Raw genomic sequence first — 18,786 nt, forward strand, 5'->3', positions numbered from 1 at the left:
CATAAGGACTATGAATAATGAGGGGGAGGAGAGTTATATGTAGAAATATGAATCATTTGATAGAAAAATGAGAATATGAACATTTAAGGGTTAAGATTCTTTCCTATAAATGTATAAAATTAAGGTTCCCCCACATTGGTGTCTTGAAAAATAAATACCATAAACTACCTGTTTACTAATATTCTAGACCCTTGGTCCCCACTGCAGTGCCAACAATTTTAACAAGGTCTGTTAGGTAGTCTCGTGTTTATTTAGGCTCAAGAACTACTGTATGCCTATGTGCAGAGTACTTCACTTTTAATTACAGTTGTTTAGTAAATTTCATGGATCCATTATGTGATACAGTCTCATAAGTGCCTTTTAGGCAGATTACTGATTAGAGGATAGGGACTGATGGGATAGCTCAGCAGTTAAGACCACTGCTGCTCCTTCGGGGAACCTGGGTTCAGTTACCACATAGCTGCTCAGAATTTTCTGTAACTCCAGTTCTTGGGGATTTGATGCCCTCCTTAGGCACCAGGCACACACAGCACATATACATACATACAGGCAAAACACACATAAAACAAAGGTAAATCTTAAAGAGTTAGACTCTAGGGACTGGAGAGATGGCCCAGCGGTTAAGGGTCCCGGCTTTTCTTCCAGAGGGTCCTGGTTCAATTCCCAGCAATCACATGGCAGCTTCAGTTCCAGAGGATCTGACACTCTGACACAGACAGACATGCAGGCAAAACACTCATAAAACAAAAATAAATCTTTTTTTATTTTTGAGATAGGGTTTCTCTGTAGCTTTGGGGCCTGTCCTGAAACTCACTCAGTAGACCAGGCTGGCCTCAAACTCACAGAGATCCACCCATCTCTGCCTCCCAAGTGCTGGGAATCAAAGGCGTGTACCACCACTGCCAGGCACAAAAAATAAATCTTAAATAGTTAGACTCTATAAATGTAGTTGCCCCGTTTGAGTCTTAAAGCTAGGCCAAGTTTTAAGTATTTCAGTGTGGTGCTGAGATTCAAAACTGATGGTAGGAGGGGGCCGGAAGGTGAAAGGTCTTCAATAGAAGAAAAAGGTATGAAATTAGCTTTGGCAATACATCATTTTCCCCTTTTGTTGTCATTATGATATGTTGATTTCTAATCATTCCCAGGCCCCTGTATCACCTAGGAATATTAATTTTTTTCTTGTTCAACAGACATACATATATAGGTAACTGCACGAAATACAGCCAGGCATGGTGATGCACATCTTTAATCCCAGCATTCAGGAGGCAGAGGCAGGTGGATCTCTGTGAGTTCCAGGGCAGCCAGGGCTATTACACAGGGAAATCCTGTCTTGAACCCCTCCCCCAAAGTATATAAAAGACATATTTTAGAACTTTTTTGGGGGGGTTTACGAGACAGGGTTTCTCTGTATTGTTTTGGAGGCTGTCGGTCCAGCCTGGCCTCGAACTCACAGAGATTCGCCTGCCTCTGCCTCCCGAGTGCTGGGAATAAAGGCGTGCGCCACCACCACCCGGCTTAAAAGACATATTTTGATAAAAGTATCATCAAGCACATACTAAGTCCCATCGCCCAGGTCAGACCTCTAGAACACCCGTTCATAACTGATTACCCACTTTCCCCCTCCTTCCTGTGTAGGATCACATCATGGATGTGGGTGAGATTTTCAGAGTAGCTTGAGTTGGGTCATTAGGAATATTTCAGGGCCAGCAAGATGGCTAATCAGGTAAAGGCACTCACTGCCACAATTGATGACTTGAGTTCAATCCCTGAGACCCACATGGTAGAAGAGCCAACTATTTCAAGTCGTCTTCTGACCTCTGTATACATGCCATGGCACACATGCACACATGCACCCAACACACAAATAAATAATTATAAAATAAATGTTTTTCTTGGACTTTTTGGAGGAGGCCTGCTGGGGGAGTGGGAAGGGTAGTGTAGCCCAGGCTGGCCTCCTGTTTTCTATGTCACTCCTGAGGATGACGTTGAATCGAATTCTCCTGACTGCACCTCCCAAGTGCACCACCACACCCCGGTTACGTAGTTCTAGGATTCATCCCCAGCTTGTCTCTAGGCAAGCTCTCTACTACGCGAGCCTCATTCTGCCCCAAGAAGAAAACACAGTTTCAAAAGAATTTCAAAGGCTGTTGGAAATGCCTGTTTCTTTTTTCCTTCAAAATCAGGTTTGTCTTGAATATTTTCCTCTTAATACCAAAAGAAACCATTAAAATTTTATTTTATCCACACTGAAATGGTTATAGGAACAAAATAGGCTAAAAAGCAGTTGTCGATAGTAATGCAGGGAAAACACGAGTCAGTGGGCTTGTTGAATCATTTAGAGTGTCTGTCTGTCCTTGAAATCGTTTCTATTAGAAAAAAAAGCAGGGTCCACTCTGCAGCATACATTAGGGTACATCCCTGACAGGTTTGAAAAGGTATTTCAAATGAGACTAAAGAAAACAAAGTAAATCTTGTTTCCAAAGACTTTTTTTTCTAAGCATAAAATCAGTAAAGAAATCACAAAGGGAAACAACCACTTGTGATTAGGATTAGGATGGGGGCTTAGTTAATATTTTGACATCATCATCTTAAATTTCATGCTTCATAATAAATCGTAAACTGAAAAATGGGAAAATGCATACTGGAAATGTTTTAGATAGCTTGCAAATTATATAAGCTTTTGTCCTAGTTTGGTCCTGATTAAACACTGACCAAAACCAGGGTCGGGGGAGGAAAGACAATTTCTTCTTTCAACTCTATCACTGGGAGAAGTCAGAAGCTCAAGGCAGAGGCTAAGCGGAGAAAATGGAGGAGCACTGCTTCCTGGCTTGCTTCATTACCTTTCTTACGCAGCTCAGACCACCTGCCCAGGGTGGAGGAGCCCTCCTGCATCAATTAGCCATCAAGATGTCCCACAAACATGCCCACAGGCCACTTGGATGGAAGCAATTCTTCAGTTAAGATTCCCTCTTTAGCCAGGTGTTGGTGGCACACACCTTTAATCCCAGGATTTGGGAGACAGAAGTAGGTGGATCTTTGTGAGTTTGAGGCCAGCATGGTTGGTCTACAAAGCAAGTTCCAAGACAGCCAGGGTGGTTATACAGAGAAACTCTGTCTTGAAAAACAAAACAAAACAAAAACAAAAAAAGATTCCCTCTTCCAGGTTGACAACCAAGATTAGCCATTAAAGTATTTAAAAAAAAGTCAAGTGTTTAAGGGAAGAAAAAGGCAGGAAGAAATGGATGTAATTGTATTATAATCTCAAAAATAAAAGAAAAATGGGAAAAAGTCTACGGAAATGAAAGTAGTAGCCATACTTAATAAATGTTGATTTCCATTTTCCATCACTTAAATTCATAATTCAGTTTATATTTACTTAACAGCCAATGTTTGTATTAATAACGTATAGGCTGACCTCTAATAAAGAGGCCAAAAATGTAGTTTGATAAAAGTTTGGATTTCTTCCAAATATTAATATTATGAGGTGACTCAAAAACAGTCTAAAAGACAGTGGGCTACTTAAGAGAAATGGGAGTTCCAGCATCCCCTAGGATGACCACTTGAGGGTGCTACAACAAAAGACAGAAAGGAGACCGTCATCAAACACGCTCTTCACTCCCCATGCAGACAGCTCATGCATGTCATCAAACACGCTCTTCACTCCCCATGCAGACAGCCCATGCATGTCATCAAACATGCTCTTCACTCCCCATGCAGTCCATGCATGTCATCAAACACCCTCTTCAGTCCCCATGCAGACAGTCCATGCATGTCATCAAACATGCTCTTCACTCCCCATGCAGACAGCCCATGTATGTCATCAAACACACTCTTCACTCCCCATGCAGACAGTCCAAGCATGTCATCAAACACACTTGCCACTTCCCATATCTAAAGTCTTGCCCAGTGACTGTGTCCTGTCAAACGCCACAGTCTGGGTAGTTCTGTAGCTGCTTTGGTTGCTCTGTGGACTTGTGGCCTTCACCTCTGGAAGACTGTTTTTATCCATTACCCTCAGTGGTGTGTTATTTGAACTGTGCATCCCTCTTGGGGTGACACAGTTTTCACAGTTGGCGTTCTACAAGAAGCAGATTTAGGGATCCAGAGGTTGCTCAAGTCTTGAGCAATCTTAAAAGTTTTGTAGGAGCCGGGCGTTGGTGGTGCATGCCTTTAATCCCAGCACTTGGGAGGCAGAGGTAGGCGGATCTCTGTGAGCTCAAGACCAGCGTGGTCTACCTAGCGAGTTCCAGGACAAGCTCCAAAACAATACAGAGAAACCCTGTCTCAAAAAACAAAACAAAACAAAACAAAAAGTTTTGTAGGACTGTTTTGTGGGATCTTGGCAGTACAAACCCCTCAAGAACTTCCTAGACTCCAGGTCTATTTATGTTAAAAGATGAGTACAGCCAAGAGAATTTTTACTCCTAGTGTGATTTTTACACCTCTTGAATTTCCTCTTGCCTTTTACACCCGTCCCTACTCCCCTAATTTTTTAAGATTTGTTTTTACTGGTTTTTAATTATGTGTTATGTGTGTGTTGTAATATGTTATGTGTAACTTGTAGGTTATGTACAAGTGTGTGCAGGTGCCCATGGAGGCCAGAACTATTGGTTCTCCCTGGAGCTGGAGTTACAGGTGGTTATGAGCTGCCCACTGTGGGTGCCGAGAACTGAACACTTGGGTTCTCTGCAGTATACACTGTTAATTTGTGGGCTATCCCTCCAGCACCTAGTCCCCCAATTTGATGATGACTCTCTTGATATTATCCTAAGAAGTCAGCCTGAGTAGGAAATGGTATTCATCTGATATGTGCATGTAGACAGGCTTGAAGGACTTTCTGTTTCCTGCTGTTAATAATTTAGGAGCCATCTCAGATTTCAGTTCCTGTATATTCATTTAGTTAAGGTTTCAGGCCCTGAGTGGAAAGAAACTCCAGCAGGCTTTTGTCCCTTATATTAATGCTTGCAAACTAGCTAGCATATTCCTGGCTGTATTACTCCCAGACATGCTGAAATCAGTATCTATTTTGGTTTGCTACTGTGATAAAATACCTAAAATTAAAAAAAAAAAGAGAGGCTAGGTGTGGTGGCTTCATTTTTGAACCTAGCACTCAGGAGACAGGACAGTCAGGGCTACATAGAGAAACCCTGTCTAAAAAAAAAAAATCAAAATGAAAAACAAACAAAAACAACAACAACAAAAAAGCAAGTGGTGGTATAGTTAATTTTAGCTTATGGCTTCACAGGTTTTACCCCGAGGTCAGTTGGCCCTGTTCTTGTGCCTGTGGAAGAAGGCAATGCCTCAGGTCAAAGGAAGTGACCAGTTTCCTTCCGTGAGGCCCCACCTCCAAAGGTTGGCATAGGTTGGCACCAAGCCTGAACACAGTCCAAAGTAATCAGCAAGAAGTAAGGGACTCAGAGTCAGGTCATGGCTTCCCACCTAGTTCCTGGTTATTTTCAGTAACAGCTTTATTGTAAGTCTACAGGGACCGGCCTTCTTGGCCTACAGTTGAACCACGTGGTCAGGGCCATGCATGACATACCTTTGTGAGTACAGCTCCTTAGTTCCTGACTAACTTCTCAGTCAGGGAGTGGGTTAACCTACTGTAGCAAGTAGATTCCAGGACATACTGTTTCTTGTTTGATTATCCAGGATAGATCTGCAGGTGGCCCGGGGCACAGTGCAGTTCTGTTCTGCAGGTCATCTAGGAATAAGTTCCCTTTTGTTCTCCTAAGGGAAGTCACATCAGCAGCAGGGGCATTTGCACTACTGTCACTCACAGTGGGAGGGAATCCCAGGAGGGCAGCTTTGTCTGCAGAAACATGACCTTGAAGTCCTTCTAATATAGTCATTAGCCCAAACTTAGGTACAGCAAGCAGCAGTGGGGTCTTGTAAATGCAGACAGTGTCTTTCCCTGCATAGATGGATGCATTGTCTGTTCTTTCTTGCTAGGAAGAGATCATTTTGTATTCTCACCTCATTCCATATTTTTAATAGCAAAACAGTATGTGGGACTGTTTATCCCTTAACTGCATGAGGGTGCTTTTCTGAGGAAAATAATAAAGAGATAAATGGACAGATGTGACTGTTTACAATTATTAACTATTATGCTTCAAATATAGATTGACAGGCTAGGAGATGACTCAGTCAGTGAAGTGTCATACAAGCTGATTACCTGAGTTCAGATCTCAGCACCCACACAAAAAAGCCAGGTGTGGTCAGTGTGCATCTATAATACTAGTTCTGGGTGGGGATTAGAGACAGGCAGATGTCTGGAGCTGGATGGCCAGCCATTCTAGCCAGTGAGCACTGAGTTCACTAAGAGACCATGTCTCACAAGATAGGTTGGAAAGCAGTCAGAGAAGACATCTGACACAGAACTCTGGTCTCCCCATCTGTGCACATATGCACACCCACCCACCACATGCCTCCTGTCACACGCACTATATACATGTATCCATCTACACATAAAAATTGTACCAAGAGAAAGCAGCAAAGACTTTTGACTTGACAAGGGTAGAGTAGTGTCCCTATGATCTGAACCTGTGACTATTGTGTTATACATGAAGAAATGCTATGGCTGAAATGAAATGATGCCTGTGCTATGGTGGGGTATGCACTGAGTATATCCTGAAGGTCTGTTGTGACTGTGTATTGAGACTGTATGTTGACAGGACATAGAGCCAGTGGAAGGCTTGAAACTCTGATAAGGGAAGAGTACAAACGTGCTTCAGGAGAGCAGCATAGGCAAGGACTTTATGTAAGTCTCCAGTTGCCTAGAAAATATAGCCGACGATTAGCAAATGGGTTTTCATGTAACTAAAGAGTTTCTGTACAGCAAGAGAAATGATCAAGTGAAGAGACAGCTTGCAGAATGAAGAATGTAATGCCAGCTACATATGTGATAGAGGATTTGTGTGAGAACTCATAATACCAAATGCCAACAAACAGCCCAGTCAGTTAATGAGCCAATGAGATGAGCGGACAGTTCTCAAACAATGAAATACAAATAGTCAGTAAATGTGAAAACAGTGTTTAGTCACACTAGCTCTTAGAGACATGCAAATTTAAAGCTTCATTGACATTCCACCTCACCTCAGTCAGAACAGAAGTAACAGCAAGTTCTGCCCTAGATGCAGACAGGGAACTTTATCCGCTGCTGGTGGGAGTAAAAACTAGTCCAACCACTTTGGGAATCAGTTTGGAAGTTTCTCAGAAAACTAAAAATAGAACTACCACGTGACCTAGCTGTACTGCCTGTCAGTGTTTACCCAGAAGTTGACTCACTGCAGAGATACAGGCACAGCCTTGTTTGCTGCAGCCATTCACAAGAGCTGAGTTATGGATACAGCCCGGGTGTCTTTCAACACAAGAATGGACACACAATGTGATTTATAGTCATAGTCTGATATATCAGATGTAAAGAATAATGGAGTAAAGTTGTTTGCAGGGAAATGGATATAACCATCTTAAGCTAATTAAGTCAGTCCCAGAAAGACACATGCCATGTTTTCTCTCATTTGTGGGTCCCAGGCTCTGTAGAGACATAATGCATATGCATACAAATAACATGAAAGTGGAAGCAGAACTGGAGGGCAAAGGGGACTGGTGAGGCGGGGTGGGGTAGAAGAGAGTAGTGGAGCATGTGGGTGCTCTAAGTACATTACATACATGCATGCACATTGTCTTATGTAATCTTGTATAATGTGATTTTTAAAAAGGAGACAGGGCAAGTTCTTAGTTTGTTTGGGACATTTGTGACCCTTTGGGTTGTAATCCGAGTGTTCTTATAGAAGGCACAAGACCAGGCCTTCCTGTCTCCTCTGCTTCGTGGATTAAGATTATTTCCTGTTCTCCCATACATGTGTCACTGCTGTCTGCACGAGATGGTGCAGCCACACAGTAGCACTCAATACAGAACCTGAAAGATGACATTTGGGGAGTCAGCCCCCAAACTCTGAACCAAGTGGCCCTCTTCTTAAGTAGGCTAGATCAGGTATTGTTATGGTAACAAAAAGTGTTCCGGTTTGCTAATCCACTGACCCGAGAACAGGGAGAGTACCCTGCATTGTTCGGGTAGAGCCTGTGTGACCACAGGGTTCTTTAAGAGAGGCAAAAGGGGATGGCAGGGAGGTCCCAAACCACAGCTGCTGGTTTTAAAGATAGCAATGGGGGCCAAAGTCAAAGAAGGGAGCTGCTAGGAGCTGGAAAAGGAAAATATGAAAGGCTTCTCCCCCAAAGCACAGTCTTGCCACACTGTGGCTTACCCCTGAGACGACCCAAGTTAAGCTTCTGATTTTCAGAGGCATACAATAATAATAAAGTGGAGGTAATTAATTGTAATAGCAGTAGAGAACTAATATAAGAGGTGTGAATGTGTGTGTGCATGAGGATATGTATAAATGTGCATGTGTATGTGTGTGTAGTGTTAGTATGCAAGGCAGTTTGAGGAGGCACTTTCATTGATGGAAATGGAAATTACTACAAACTCTTCAGTGAACTCTGTAGTAACATGTTTTGCAGCACTTTAAATAGTTCTTGTACTTTGCTTTACTGGCCCCAGAGAGGTAATTTGGATAATGGCTGCTACCAACAGTATTAATATTAAAAACAAGTTATCAAAAACTTAACAATGTTAGGTAAATGTTTTTATACATGTATCATAAGATGTCACAAACCATTAATGATTATGATAATAGAAGTAATGAAATGAGAAAATACTCATGAGGCAAAATAATCTACTACATAAAACTTGTATATTCAATATAATATCTATGATTGCCTGACCAGAAAACAACTGAAAGAAAAAAGACTGAAAATCAAAATAGTAATAGCAAACTGATGTATGGAATTTATGGATGAAGTTTTTCTTCTCTGTGCATTTCTTTCCAAATTTTTCTGCTGTGAATACATATACTTTTAGTTAAGAGGATGAAATAAAGTTATTTGGCAAGAAAAAAAGAGTATGAGGCAATGTAAGGAGAGGTAGACACCTCTCAGGCCAGGACTAAATCCATTTTCCTCCTCTATCTCGCTAAAGGTTGTTGTATTTGACCTTGTGAAACACCTGTTAGAGTAAGAAAGTGTCTTTGGAGCAGGGGAAACAGGTGAATGAGACTGTATGTTGACAGGACATAGAGCCAGTGGAAGGCCTGAAACTCTCATAAGGGAAGAGTACAAAAGTGCTCCAGGAGAGCAGCATAGGCAAGGACTTTATGTAAGTCTCCAGTTGCTTAGAAAATATAGCCGACGATTAGCAAATGGGTTTTCATGTAACTAAAGAGTTTCTGTACAGCAAGAGAAATGATCAAGTAAAGAGACAGCCTGCAGAATGAAGAATGTAATGCCAGCTACATATGTGATAGAGCCCAGAGGCTGAGTGTTGGTTCTGTGTCTAACAGTGTGCTTTGCACTGTTGCTCTGTCCTTTCTAATAGTGTTTGAGAAGTTGCTATCAGCAGCCTCTTTAGGGCCCAGGCTTCATAGCCTCTTCAGTGACAGCTACAGCTGCCTTGAGTTGAGCATTGTAGATTCTTGGGGTGTTTGTAATTCAGTCCTAATTGGCCAATTGTTTAAAGATTTGAAAGTACACTAAGTTTTCATTTAAAAATAGTTCAAAGCTTGGGACTTTCCCGGGGTCTGTGTCTCCTTTTCTAAGTTCCTTTTTCCTAGAGTTAACTTGGAAGCGTTCTTAGGCTATGAAGAAGTCAGACTTATTTCTAGTACTTCTCCTATTTTCAATACCCAGTGAGTTGATGTTGGTTAGGAATTGGGAGAAAGTTTCTGAATTGTTGGCATGTTAAGTCTAAGAGGCAAGTAATATTTTATGACTGCTAAAATATTTCATATTTAAAAATAGAATTTCAGTAAAGATCACTGGATAACCCCCAGGAAGTATCTGCTATGTTTAAAAAAAAAAGTCAGTCTCTGGCATCAGCAGTGCAAGTCATACCCTAGGGGCTGGTAAAGTAGGACTGTGCTCAGGATGGAAATGTCCTGGGTACTGTCTACCTTCACTCTGCCTGCCTGGGGGCATTGTAGCAGCCACTGATTTTTACTGTTCCTATTGTAAATGGAGAACCTGCAGAATGCTGCCTGTGGGAGAGCAGAGGAGGCCTCTGGGGGATGATGTCACTTCTGATTGTGCTTCCTAGTCAGACCCCACCCAGTGCTTTCTAGAGAGGGGGAAGCTTTAAAGTTATAAATGTTATTTTTCTTTTCTTCTTTTCTTTTTGGTACAGGGTTTCTCTGTGTATCCCTGTCCATCTTAGATTCACTTTGTAGACCAACTGGCCTCAAACTCACAGAGATAGGCCTGCCTCTGCCTCCCGAGTGCTGGGGTTAAAGGTGTGTGCCACCATCGCCCAACATAAATGCTGTTTTTCAATGCATTATTAATTTCTCAAGGGAGTAGGTATGGAATCACTTTTAGCTACAAAAATTTAAATGATAAAACATATTGTTCTGTATGGCTAGCATTTAGGAATCCATGATGCCAGAAAGCAAAAGGATAAGATACCAGAATATCATTAAATGTAAGCTGAAAGTCAAGTACTTAGAAAACACAGAGTTAGCTCTTTGGTCTAAACTTGAGCCATTGGCATTTCCTTGAAAATCTAAGTAATGCTGACTAATAAGAAAAGGAGTGCAGCTGTGCATGAGTGCCATCCTGTGTGTCCCTCAGGGCTTGTCCTCTGTGTGTACAGGGCATTAATTGAAGGCCGGCCAGAGGTGCCTCGAGCAGTGGTAGGATTCAGCACACCTCTCATGGCCAGGGCGTAGCCATCAAACATGGCAGTGCACATTCTTGTCCCTGCATCCAGGTCCATGGGCACAAGAGGGGCCTCTGTCTTATTCTCCACGCTGCTTACTATGGAAAGCCTAAATTTATCTGTATTTAAGAAGTAAAGTCTCATCCTCTTTCCACCCGGCTTACAGTGGTGGGAGAAATGAAGCTTGCAAAGTGAGAGAAAAGAAAAGAATTGTGGGAGAAAGGAAGCCTGAGGATTTGAGTTGAGGTTGGGGACAGAGGACACTGAGGAAGCCGCATGAGGAGGCAGGGAGGAACGAGGCAACACAGCTACCCTGACAGACCTGCACAGGCCCGTAGACAGACCCCATCTGTGATGTTTCTGGTAAGGAAGCTTTACACCCCTTGAATAGCTCAGGGCAGCTCCTGACCAGTCTTGTTGTGTCACTTGACTTACAGGCCAGAAGCAAAAGTGCCTGAGCTTCCGCCCTGCCCCCAGCCGCTGTGCTGTGCTGGTGATGACCTTTACACCCTCAGCATCTTTTGTAATAGCATTAACTCCAGAATATTTGCTGATGACCTTTACTTTTCTTTGTATGGAGAGTGTGATGGGGACAGTACAAGTGTGTCATGGCACGGTTATAGAGGTCAGAGGACAGCCTGTGCGAGCCCTGCCTGTCCTTTCACTTTGTGGTTCCCAAGGATTGCACCCCGGTGACAGGCTTGGCACCTTAAATTGCTGAGCCATCTTGCCAGCCTGACTTTGCTTTTTTTGTATTGCTAATTTGAAATTTCTAAAAACTTATAAATAGTATTGATCCCATATACACATTTGGGTGACTTGAGGATTTTTTTTCTTTGTTTTGTTTGTTTTGATACAGGATTTCTCTGTGTAGCCCTGGCTGTCCTGGAACTTACCCTGTAGACCAGGCTGGCCTTGAACTCACAGAGATCTGCTTGCCTCTGCCTCCCAGGTGCTGGGACTAAAGGCCTGTACCACCACCTCCCAGCTGACTTGGGGATTTTGAGTTCACTTGCATGCTGATTGTGCTTAAACAGGTTTACAGTGAAAAAGTTATCTAGTGATAGAATTGTGGGGCTGGAGAGATGGCTCAGAGGTTAAGAGTACTGGACTGCTCTTCCAAGGTCCTGAGTTCAATTCCCAGCAACCACAACCATCTATAATTCAATCTGGTGCCCTCTTCTGGTATGTAGGCAGAACACCGTATATGTAATAAATAAATAAAATTTAAAACAATTTGAATGTAATTCTGTACCTGGAAAATTATTCCCCTTACACAAGAGATCTTAATTATTTTTTTCACTTTTGAACCTAGGAATATTAATGGCAGTTAGAGCTATTTTTCCTTCAAATAATCTCCCTAGCACTCATGGAGAGAAGAACAGACCTGGCTTGCATATTTCACTTGTTAATGCCTGCTTAGGCCCATGCCTCCTCCGTGTGCCTGTTATTTCTTTCTGCATTCCGGAAATGTTTTTTCTGAATGGCTTAAGATGCCCAGTTACTAGTAAAAAGAGAGAAAGAATTGAAAATACACATATTAGTTAGAAAGCACAGGATGGAGAAGCTCACCTGCTGGGCCCCTTCCTCCCTGCCTCTGAGGCAGGAGGCACTGCGCTGCCTTTCTTTCTTGCCTGTGAACACTGGCTTTTTCCTTCAGGATTGCTCTCAGAGATGATGTGTGTGTTGAGAGGAAGAGCACCCAGGGAATGAGAGTTTGACCAGTAGGAGGGAAGAGTGCTAGGTCACCCATTAGGGACAGTGAACAAGAGAACAGTTGATGACAGCAAGGCTGTCTGTCCTTCACGAGCCCTTACTTGTGAAGTCAGAAGAGGGGCATTAGAACTGAGGGGCCATGAGGCCCTGGGTCCAATCCTCCACACAATGTAACACACACACACACACACACACACACACACACACACCTTAAAAAGGTCTCATCAGCCAAAGGTTCCAGGACCTCAGCCTCGCAGGTTGCCAGGAAATACACACTTAGTCTAACCCTACCCTCTTGTCATATACAAGTGGAGTCTCAGTGCCTGGGGTCATTAGGACATCTAGTTCTCATGGGATCCAGATAGTGGTACAGGGGAAACCAAGGTCCTGCTTTGGGGTCTTAGTCTCATTAATAAAAGAATTTAAGAATGGACTGAAATGAAAACAATTTTATTAGCACTTAAAAGTAAAGCCCCAGAGCAGACAAGCTGTAAAACTTCAGCAGCTACTTGGAGGAGACAAATGGAAAAGAGGAGGGAAAAGCAATGCCATTTGTCTGGCATGGAGGTCAGACACAGGGTGGGCAGGAACCAGATGTGGGAAAGCAGGGAGACACAGGGTGTTGGGGAGGGGTGCTTAGAAAATAGATGGAAAGAAGGAGAGAAAAAGCCACACTTTAATAATCCAGAAAGGCAGGCAGACTTACCACCTACGTGGCTCCAGTCTCCTAAGATGGGGCACAAGTTCTAGGGAGGAAAAGTACAGAATCTCATTAGAAACGAATGATCCCACCTTTCTCTTTAGCATGGCCTGAGGTGAGTTCACTGTCCTAGGGCTGTTCCTCCTAGGCAAAGTGACTGAAGCAGCCCAATTGGAACATTTGGTCTCCACCTAGGCCAGAGTGTTTTCCATCTGACATGAGAAGAGTCTTGATGATTATTTTGTGTGTGGATAGCATTGAAATCTTGGCATAGAGCAGTATGAAATATTGAGCTCAACTGTATCGTATCTAGGGACTAGGAAAAGGCAATGCATTTTTTCCTAATTTTTGACTTTGCTTTCTTAGCACCTTGGCAAGTTTCTTCCAGGTTTAGGCTTTCCTATTTCAGCAAATTGAAACAATAATAGGGTAAATGAACCAAGTGTTTTAGTCAATGCTCTATTTCTGTGAAGATTTCCCATGACCATGGCATCTGTTATAAAGGAAAGCATTTAATTGGGTCATGCTTACCGTTCAGAGATTTAGTCACTTGTAAGCATGGTGGTATGCAAGCAGACATGGTGTTGGAGAGGAGCTGAGAGTTCTACATCTGGATTTGCAGGTAGCAGGCAGACGGGGAGAGGAGAGAGAGGGAAAGGGGAGAGAGAGGGAGGAGACTGGCCCTGGCTTGAGCATTTAAAACCCCGAAGCCCACCCCCAGTGACACACTTCCTCCAGCAAGGCCACACCTACTCCAACAGTGCCACTCCCTGGTGAATAACCATTCAATTCTGTGAGCCTATGGGAGTCTTTCCTAGTCAAGCCACCACAGCAAGGTTATAGCAAGTTCTTAGTTTCATATTTGTGAAGTGATAAATGGTAACTCACCACACTTAGTCTCCCTCCCAGAGAGTCATCATGGCATTTGAAAAGTAGGTCAGCTCACCTTCTTGGAGTGCCATTACTCTTCACATGGGTATTTTTATTGCCATAGTTAAACTGTTGGTTGCTCAGTAAGATCCTTTTGATTTAGAAAGTGCTTGCTTCAAGCCCTTGTAACTTTCCTAATTCCAGATTAATCCATGGTGGACAGATATTAAATGGACTGGCAGGCCCAACTGTCATGAATGCAGCCCCGTTCCTCTCTACAACATGGTTCTCTGCAGATGAGCGAGCCACTGCCACAGCAATTGCATCAATGTTGAGTTACCTTGGTGGAGCATGTGCATTTCTCGTCGGTCCCCTGGTCGTTCCAGCTCCCAATGGGACATCGCCCCTTCTCACCGCGGAGAGTAGCAGGGCCCATATCAAAGACCGCATCGAGACTGTGTTATATGCAGGTACTATGGAGATTTTTTTCTTCCTGGTTGACTTTAGTTTCTATTCCAGTCTCTGTTCTCTAGTTGTGGTGTTCTAGGTCATATCACAGGAGAGCCCTGAATATTGATAGATACGCATTCTCAGAATGTACTTTCATTATATTATATGGAGGTACCGGTTTGAAGCAACACTTCCTAGGATGTCATTAAATGTAACATGCTCTTGCTACATGAAAATTCTTTAATCCACTTACAGTAAAACGCTCTGTAGCACCATATCCTAGAGTCCTCTCTAGATTTGGTATCTGTCTACAAAACTGAATGTCATGCTTGATCATGCATGTATGTCAAGCACCTGTTGGTAGCATTCAGCCTATTTTCTCCCTTGCAGTTTTCCCACTATTGGCCACATTCTCTCACCTTCTTCATCTCGACCACCTGTAGTTTATTCTTCTCTTCATTGCTCCGTGTACGTCTGTCTGTCAGTCAGAGATACTGACCTTTCTAAAGCATTCTTACATCCACCCCCTTGTTATTTGTAGTCAAGCCCTGTATTCCCCTCCTCTAGCTCTTTCAAGTGTCCTCCTGCATGTGCCTGTTTCTTGCTCCTCGGGCTTTTATACATCTTTGCTGTATCTCAGCACTGGGAATTGGTGAGATCAGAGTTGGGACCACTGTCATTCACATAGGGGCACACAGAGGAGGAGCCAAACTTGCCTGGGTTTAGAGAGAAACTGAGGGGCTAAGGAAAGCTTTACCAAGAACATAATAGTAAAGCTAAGAGTTTCATAGGTATTCCCCAGATGTTGAGATAGAACAGAGTGGTCGAGCCATGCCGAGGGCTCTGAAGCTCTGAGGCAACAGTGGCATGCCTGTCTCAGACTGTGAGTGTGCAGGGGAACTCCTTAGAGATAAGCAGCTAATCTAGAACTCAGGAGTGAGAAGGAGTTAGCAAAACCCAGTGGACAAGGGAAGGTGAAAAGATAGAACCCTCGAGAAAACTCCCAGTGAAGGGAGAGAACCTGGTGTAGACAAACACCTGAAGCATAGAGTAGTTCAGATCTAGTGAGCATCTGCTGAAACAGAAAGGAAGCCAGGCCATGGAAGCTTCTAGAGCAGGACCCTGCATGAACCAAGACCACACTCTGAAGTTCATCCCCAAGAGGTTACATGATGAGATTTACATTTCGGATTTGGCATAGAGGGAATAAAACTGAAAGCAGGGACCAAGGAGAACATAGAGCATTGTGTTTCCTATTTTTAGATGCTTCCTTGTCTTGTTTAACTTTCCTGCAGTGTACAAAATGAATTTGTCTTACGTGCACATCAGAAGTCCTCCCCTCCATCAAACAGAATCCTGTCCTTCCAGCCACCTCCCATATTCCTTCTGAGAATCATGCTTATTAGAATCTTCTTAGACCTGCTTCAGAATCTCTGCAGGGTTTGGGTGGGCTTTCCAGTAGAGTAGCATTGTCCATCTCTTAGCCTTTGGGTGGCTATGTGTTCATCTTTGTTCATAGCACGCCCCCTATTGGTGGTCTGTGGAATTTAGGTCTGCACGTGCACATGCTCAGCCTCCTCTCTGGGCTGAGTGGTCTTTTTGCTTCTCTTTGTAGAGCTACATAGAAGTACTTACTACAAAGAAGTAAGTACTGACTTTTTGTATCGTTGGTTAACACTTGAGTTTTATTTTTCTTTCAGAGTTTGGAGTTGTCTGTCTAATATTCTCTGCAACCCTCGCTTATTTTCCACCCCGGCCTCCTCTTCCTCCCAGCGTTGCTGCAGCCAGCCAGCGGCTGAGTTACCGGCGCAGCTTTTGTAGGTTACTAAGGTGAGTAGACTGTGCCTGTGCAGCTCTCAGTGTAATTGTGTCTATTTCTATCTGTGTGTGTGTGTGTGTGTGTGAGTGTGTGTGTGTCTATGTCTGTGTGTGCATCTGTCAGTCTCTGTGTCTGTGTGTCTGTGTGTGTGTGTGTGTGTGCCACAGCACACACACGGAGGACAACTATGAAGTTGGTTCTCTATTCCACCTTCACAATTTGGCAAGTGCTCTGGCCCCTAATTCTTAATGTTTAAGAATAATTTGAGGTGGTAATTTTTCAGCATTAATTAGATTGTAACTAATTCATGTTAATAATTAAAATACTAATTACTTTAATTTCTAGTCAGAACTATATCTTTAAAATTCACCACGCATCAAAATGTCATTAAGTTTTATCTCATCCATGTTCCATGTAGACTATTACTCAGTATTTTAAAAATCAGATCTCTTACTTTGTGTTGTATAGAAACTTACACAATATATCCTTAACATACATTATATAGGTAGTAGTCAATACAAAGTAATAAAATGATATCCTTTATATATCATCTAAAACCATCTCAGTGTACCCTGAATAGGCTCATAGAGTGTGAAATGCAATGTATCACTTCATTGTATTGTTTTTAACTTAGATGTAGTTAGACTCTGCCCTAGGACTAAACTTGACTCCAAACATCAGAGCCACTGTGGGTTGTGACTTGTAGTCGGGACATGTGATGTTACCTTCTGAATTTTCTTTCCTGGTTAGCTATCAGGAATTATTACTAATTCATTAGCTCTCTGGTTGGTTCGCCCTCCCTCCCTCCCTCCCTCCCTTCCTCCCTCTCTCTCTCCCTCCTTATCTCTTTATCCCTTTCCCTGTAGCAAATTCCTTCCAATAAAGAACTGCATCATTATATCCTCTTTACCCATTTGTAATGCTTGATTATGGCTGCTGGGTTTGCATTTAGAGCTGAACCTGTTCTTTCAGAGTACATTAAGACTTTTATCCCTTCATTTTATTTTCATCCATTTTCTTATATATTTCCCTGTTTTCTCCCTTGCAATCCTCCCATTTCTCAAGTACCTTTTTTATGAGTTTCTTTACCTCTTTCTTTTGTAAAATATGTAGAGTTTTTCACGTTTACCTATGCTCAGTTTATATTCCTCTTTCTGTTTGGCTGGTTTTTGTCTGTTTTGAGACAGGCTATCATTTTGCCCTCAACTTCACTCTGTAGTCAGGATTGATCTTGAACTTCTGATCTCCTGCCTCCACCTACATCATGTCTCTGTTTCTGAGTGCTGCGATTACAGATGTGCCACACTGCCCAGATTATGAGTGCTAGGCAGGCTCTACACCAAAGGAGCTACATTTAACTTTTGGTTTTAGAACGTTATAATCTGTATGAAGTAGAATAATATAACCCCCGTCCACTTCCAAGAACTCAATACCAGTAGCTATTGCTGCTTGTTTTACTCTGCCCCACCCGATCACCCAAAGACAGTTAGCTTCATCCAGAAACGCTTCAGTATATGTAATACACATTAAAATATACAGACCTTTAAAAAAACTGAGACAGGATCTCACTGTTTCCCAAGCTTTTCTCAAATTCTGGATCCATCTGTGTCAGCCTCTGGCTCTTTAAGAGCAAGCTCCAGGACAGCCTCCAAAGCAATGCAGAGAAACCCTGCCTCTGGGAAAAAAAAAAGCTATCACCCTTACAAAAAGATTGGTGGGGAAGCCCTTGTCCTGAGATAGCCGGGCAATGGTGGCTCACGCCCTTAATGCCTTTAATCCCAGCACTCTGGAGGCAGAGGCAGGCGGATCTCTGAGTTCGAGACCAGCCTGGTCTACAAAAACTACACAGAGAAACCCTGTCTAAAAAAAAAAAAAAAAACAAACAAAAAAGAAATATAAGTGCAAAGGGTGCTTTTGGTACAGTTTCTTTTTTGTAATTTTCATGCCATATATTGATCATAGTCTTCCCCCCCTCCAACTTACCTCAGGTTTTCACCCCCATCTTACCCACCCAGATTCATATTCTCTCTCTCTCAAGAAAGCCAAACACAAACCCAAACAAAAGAGAGCACAAGACAAAACCATGGAGTCTGTTTTGTGTTGGCCAACTGTTTCCAAGCATGGGGCCTGCCTTGGTGTGAATGATGATCCCCATTGTCACTGATTAAATAAAGCTGCTTTTCCCTGTGCAGGCATAGTGCTTACAGATACGTTCCTGGTTAGGGTGCGACTTTGTGTCCACTCCCTTCTCCATGCTGGGTTCTGTCTGGTTTGAACCTGTGCAGGTCTTGTGTGTGCTGTCATGGGCTCTGAGTTCCTATGTGCCTCTGCCCTGTTGTGTCTGGAACACAGTGTTCCCTGAAGTCATCCACCAACTCGGGCTCTTAAGTCTTTCTACCTACTGAGCCTCGAGCACAGGCGTGTGAAAGAATCATCCTGGCCAGGGCCGGTTCTTATAAA

General features: G+C 43.0%; 1 protein-coding gene across 1 annotated transcript in view; it reads left to right on the top strand.

The window, feature by feature from the left end:
• The window catches only part of Slc49a4 (solute carrier family 49 member 4), an 83,260-nt gene that overhangs the window by 32,021 nt on the left and 32,453 nt on the right, over positions 1-18,786 (top strand). The window contains exons 3-4 of the mRNA XM_040750858.1: positions 14,262-14,527; positions 16,208-16,337. Of these exons, the coding sequence (XP_040606792.1) occupies positions 14,262-14,527; positions 16,208-16,337 (396 nt within the window). The remainder of the gene's footprint in view (positions 1-14,261; positions 14,528-16,207; positions 16,338-18,786) is intronic.

This window comes from Mesocricetus auratus, unplaced genomic scaffold (assembly GCF_017639785.1).
Source record: "Mesocricetus auratus isolate SY011 unplaced genomic scaffold, BCM_Maur_2.0 Super-Scaffold_100008, whole genome shotgun sequence".
Taxonomy (NCBI): Eukaryota; Metazoa; Chordata; class Mammalia; order Rodentia; family Cricetidae; genus Mesocricetus; species Mesocricetus auratus.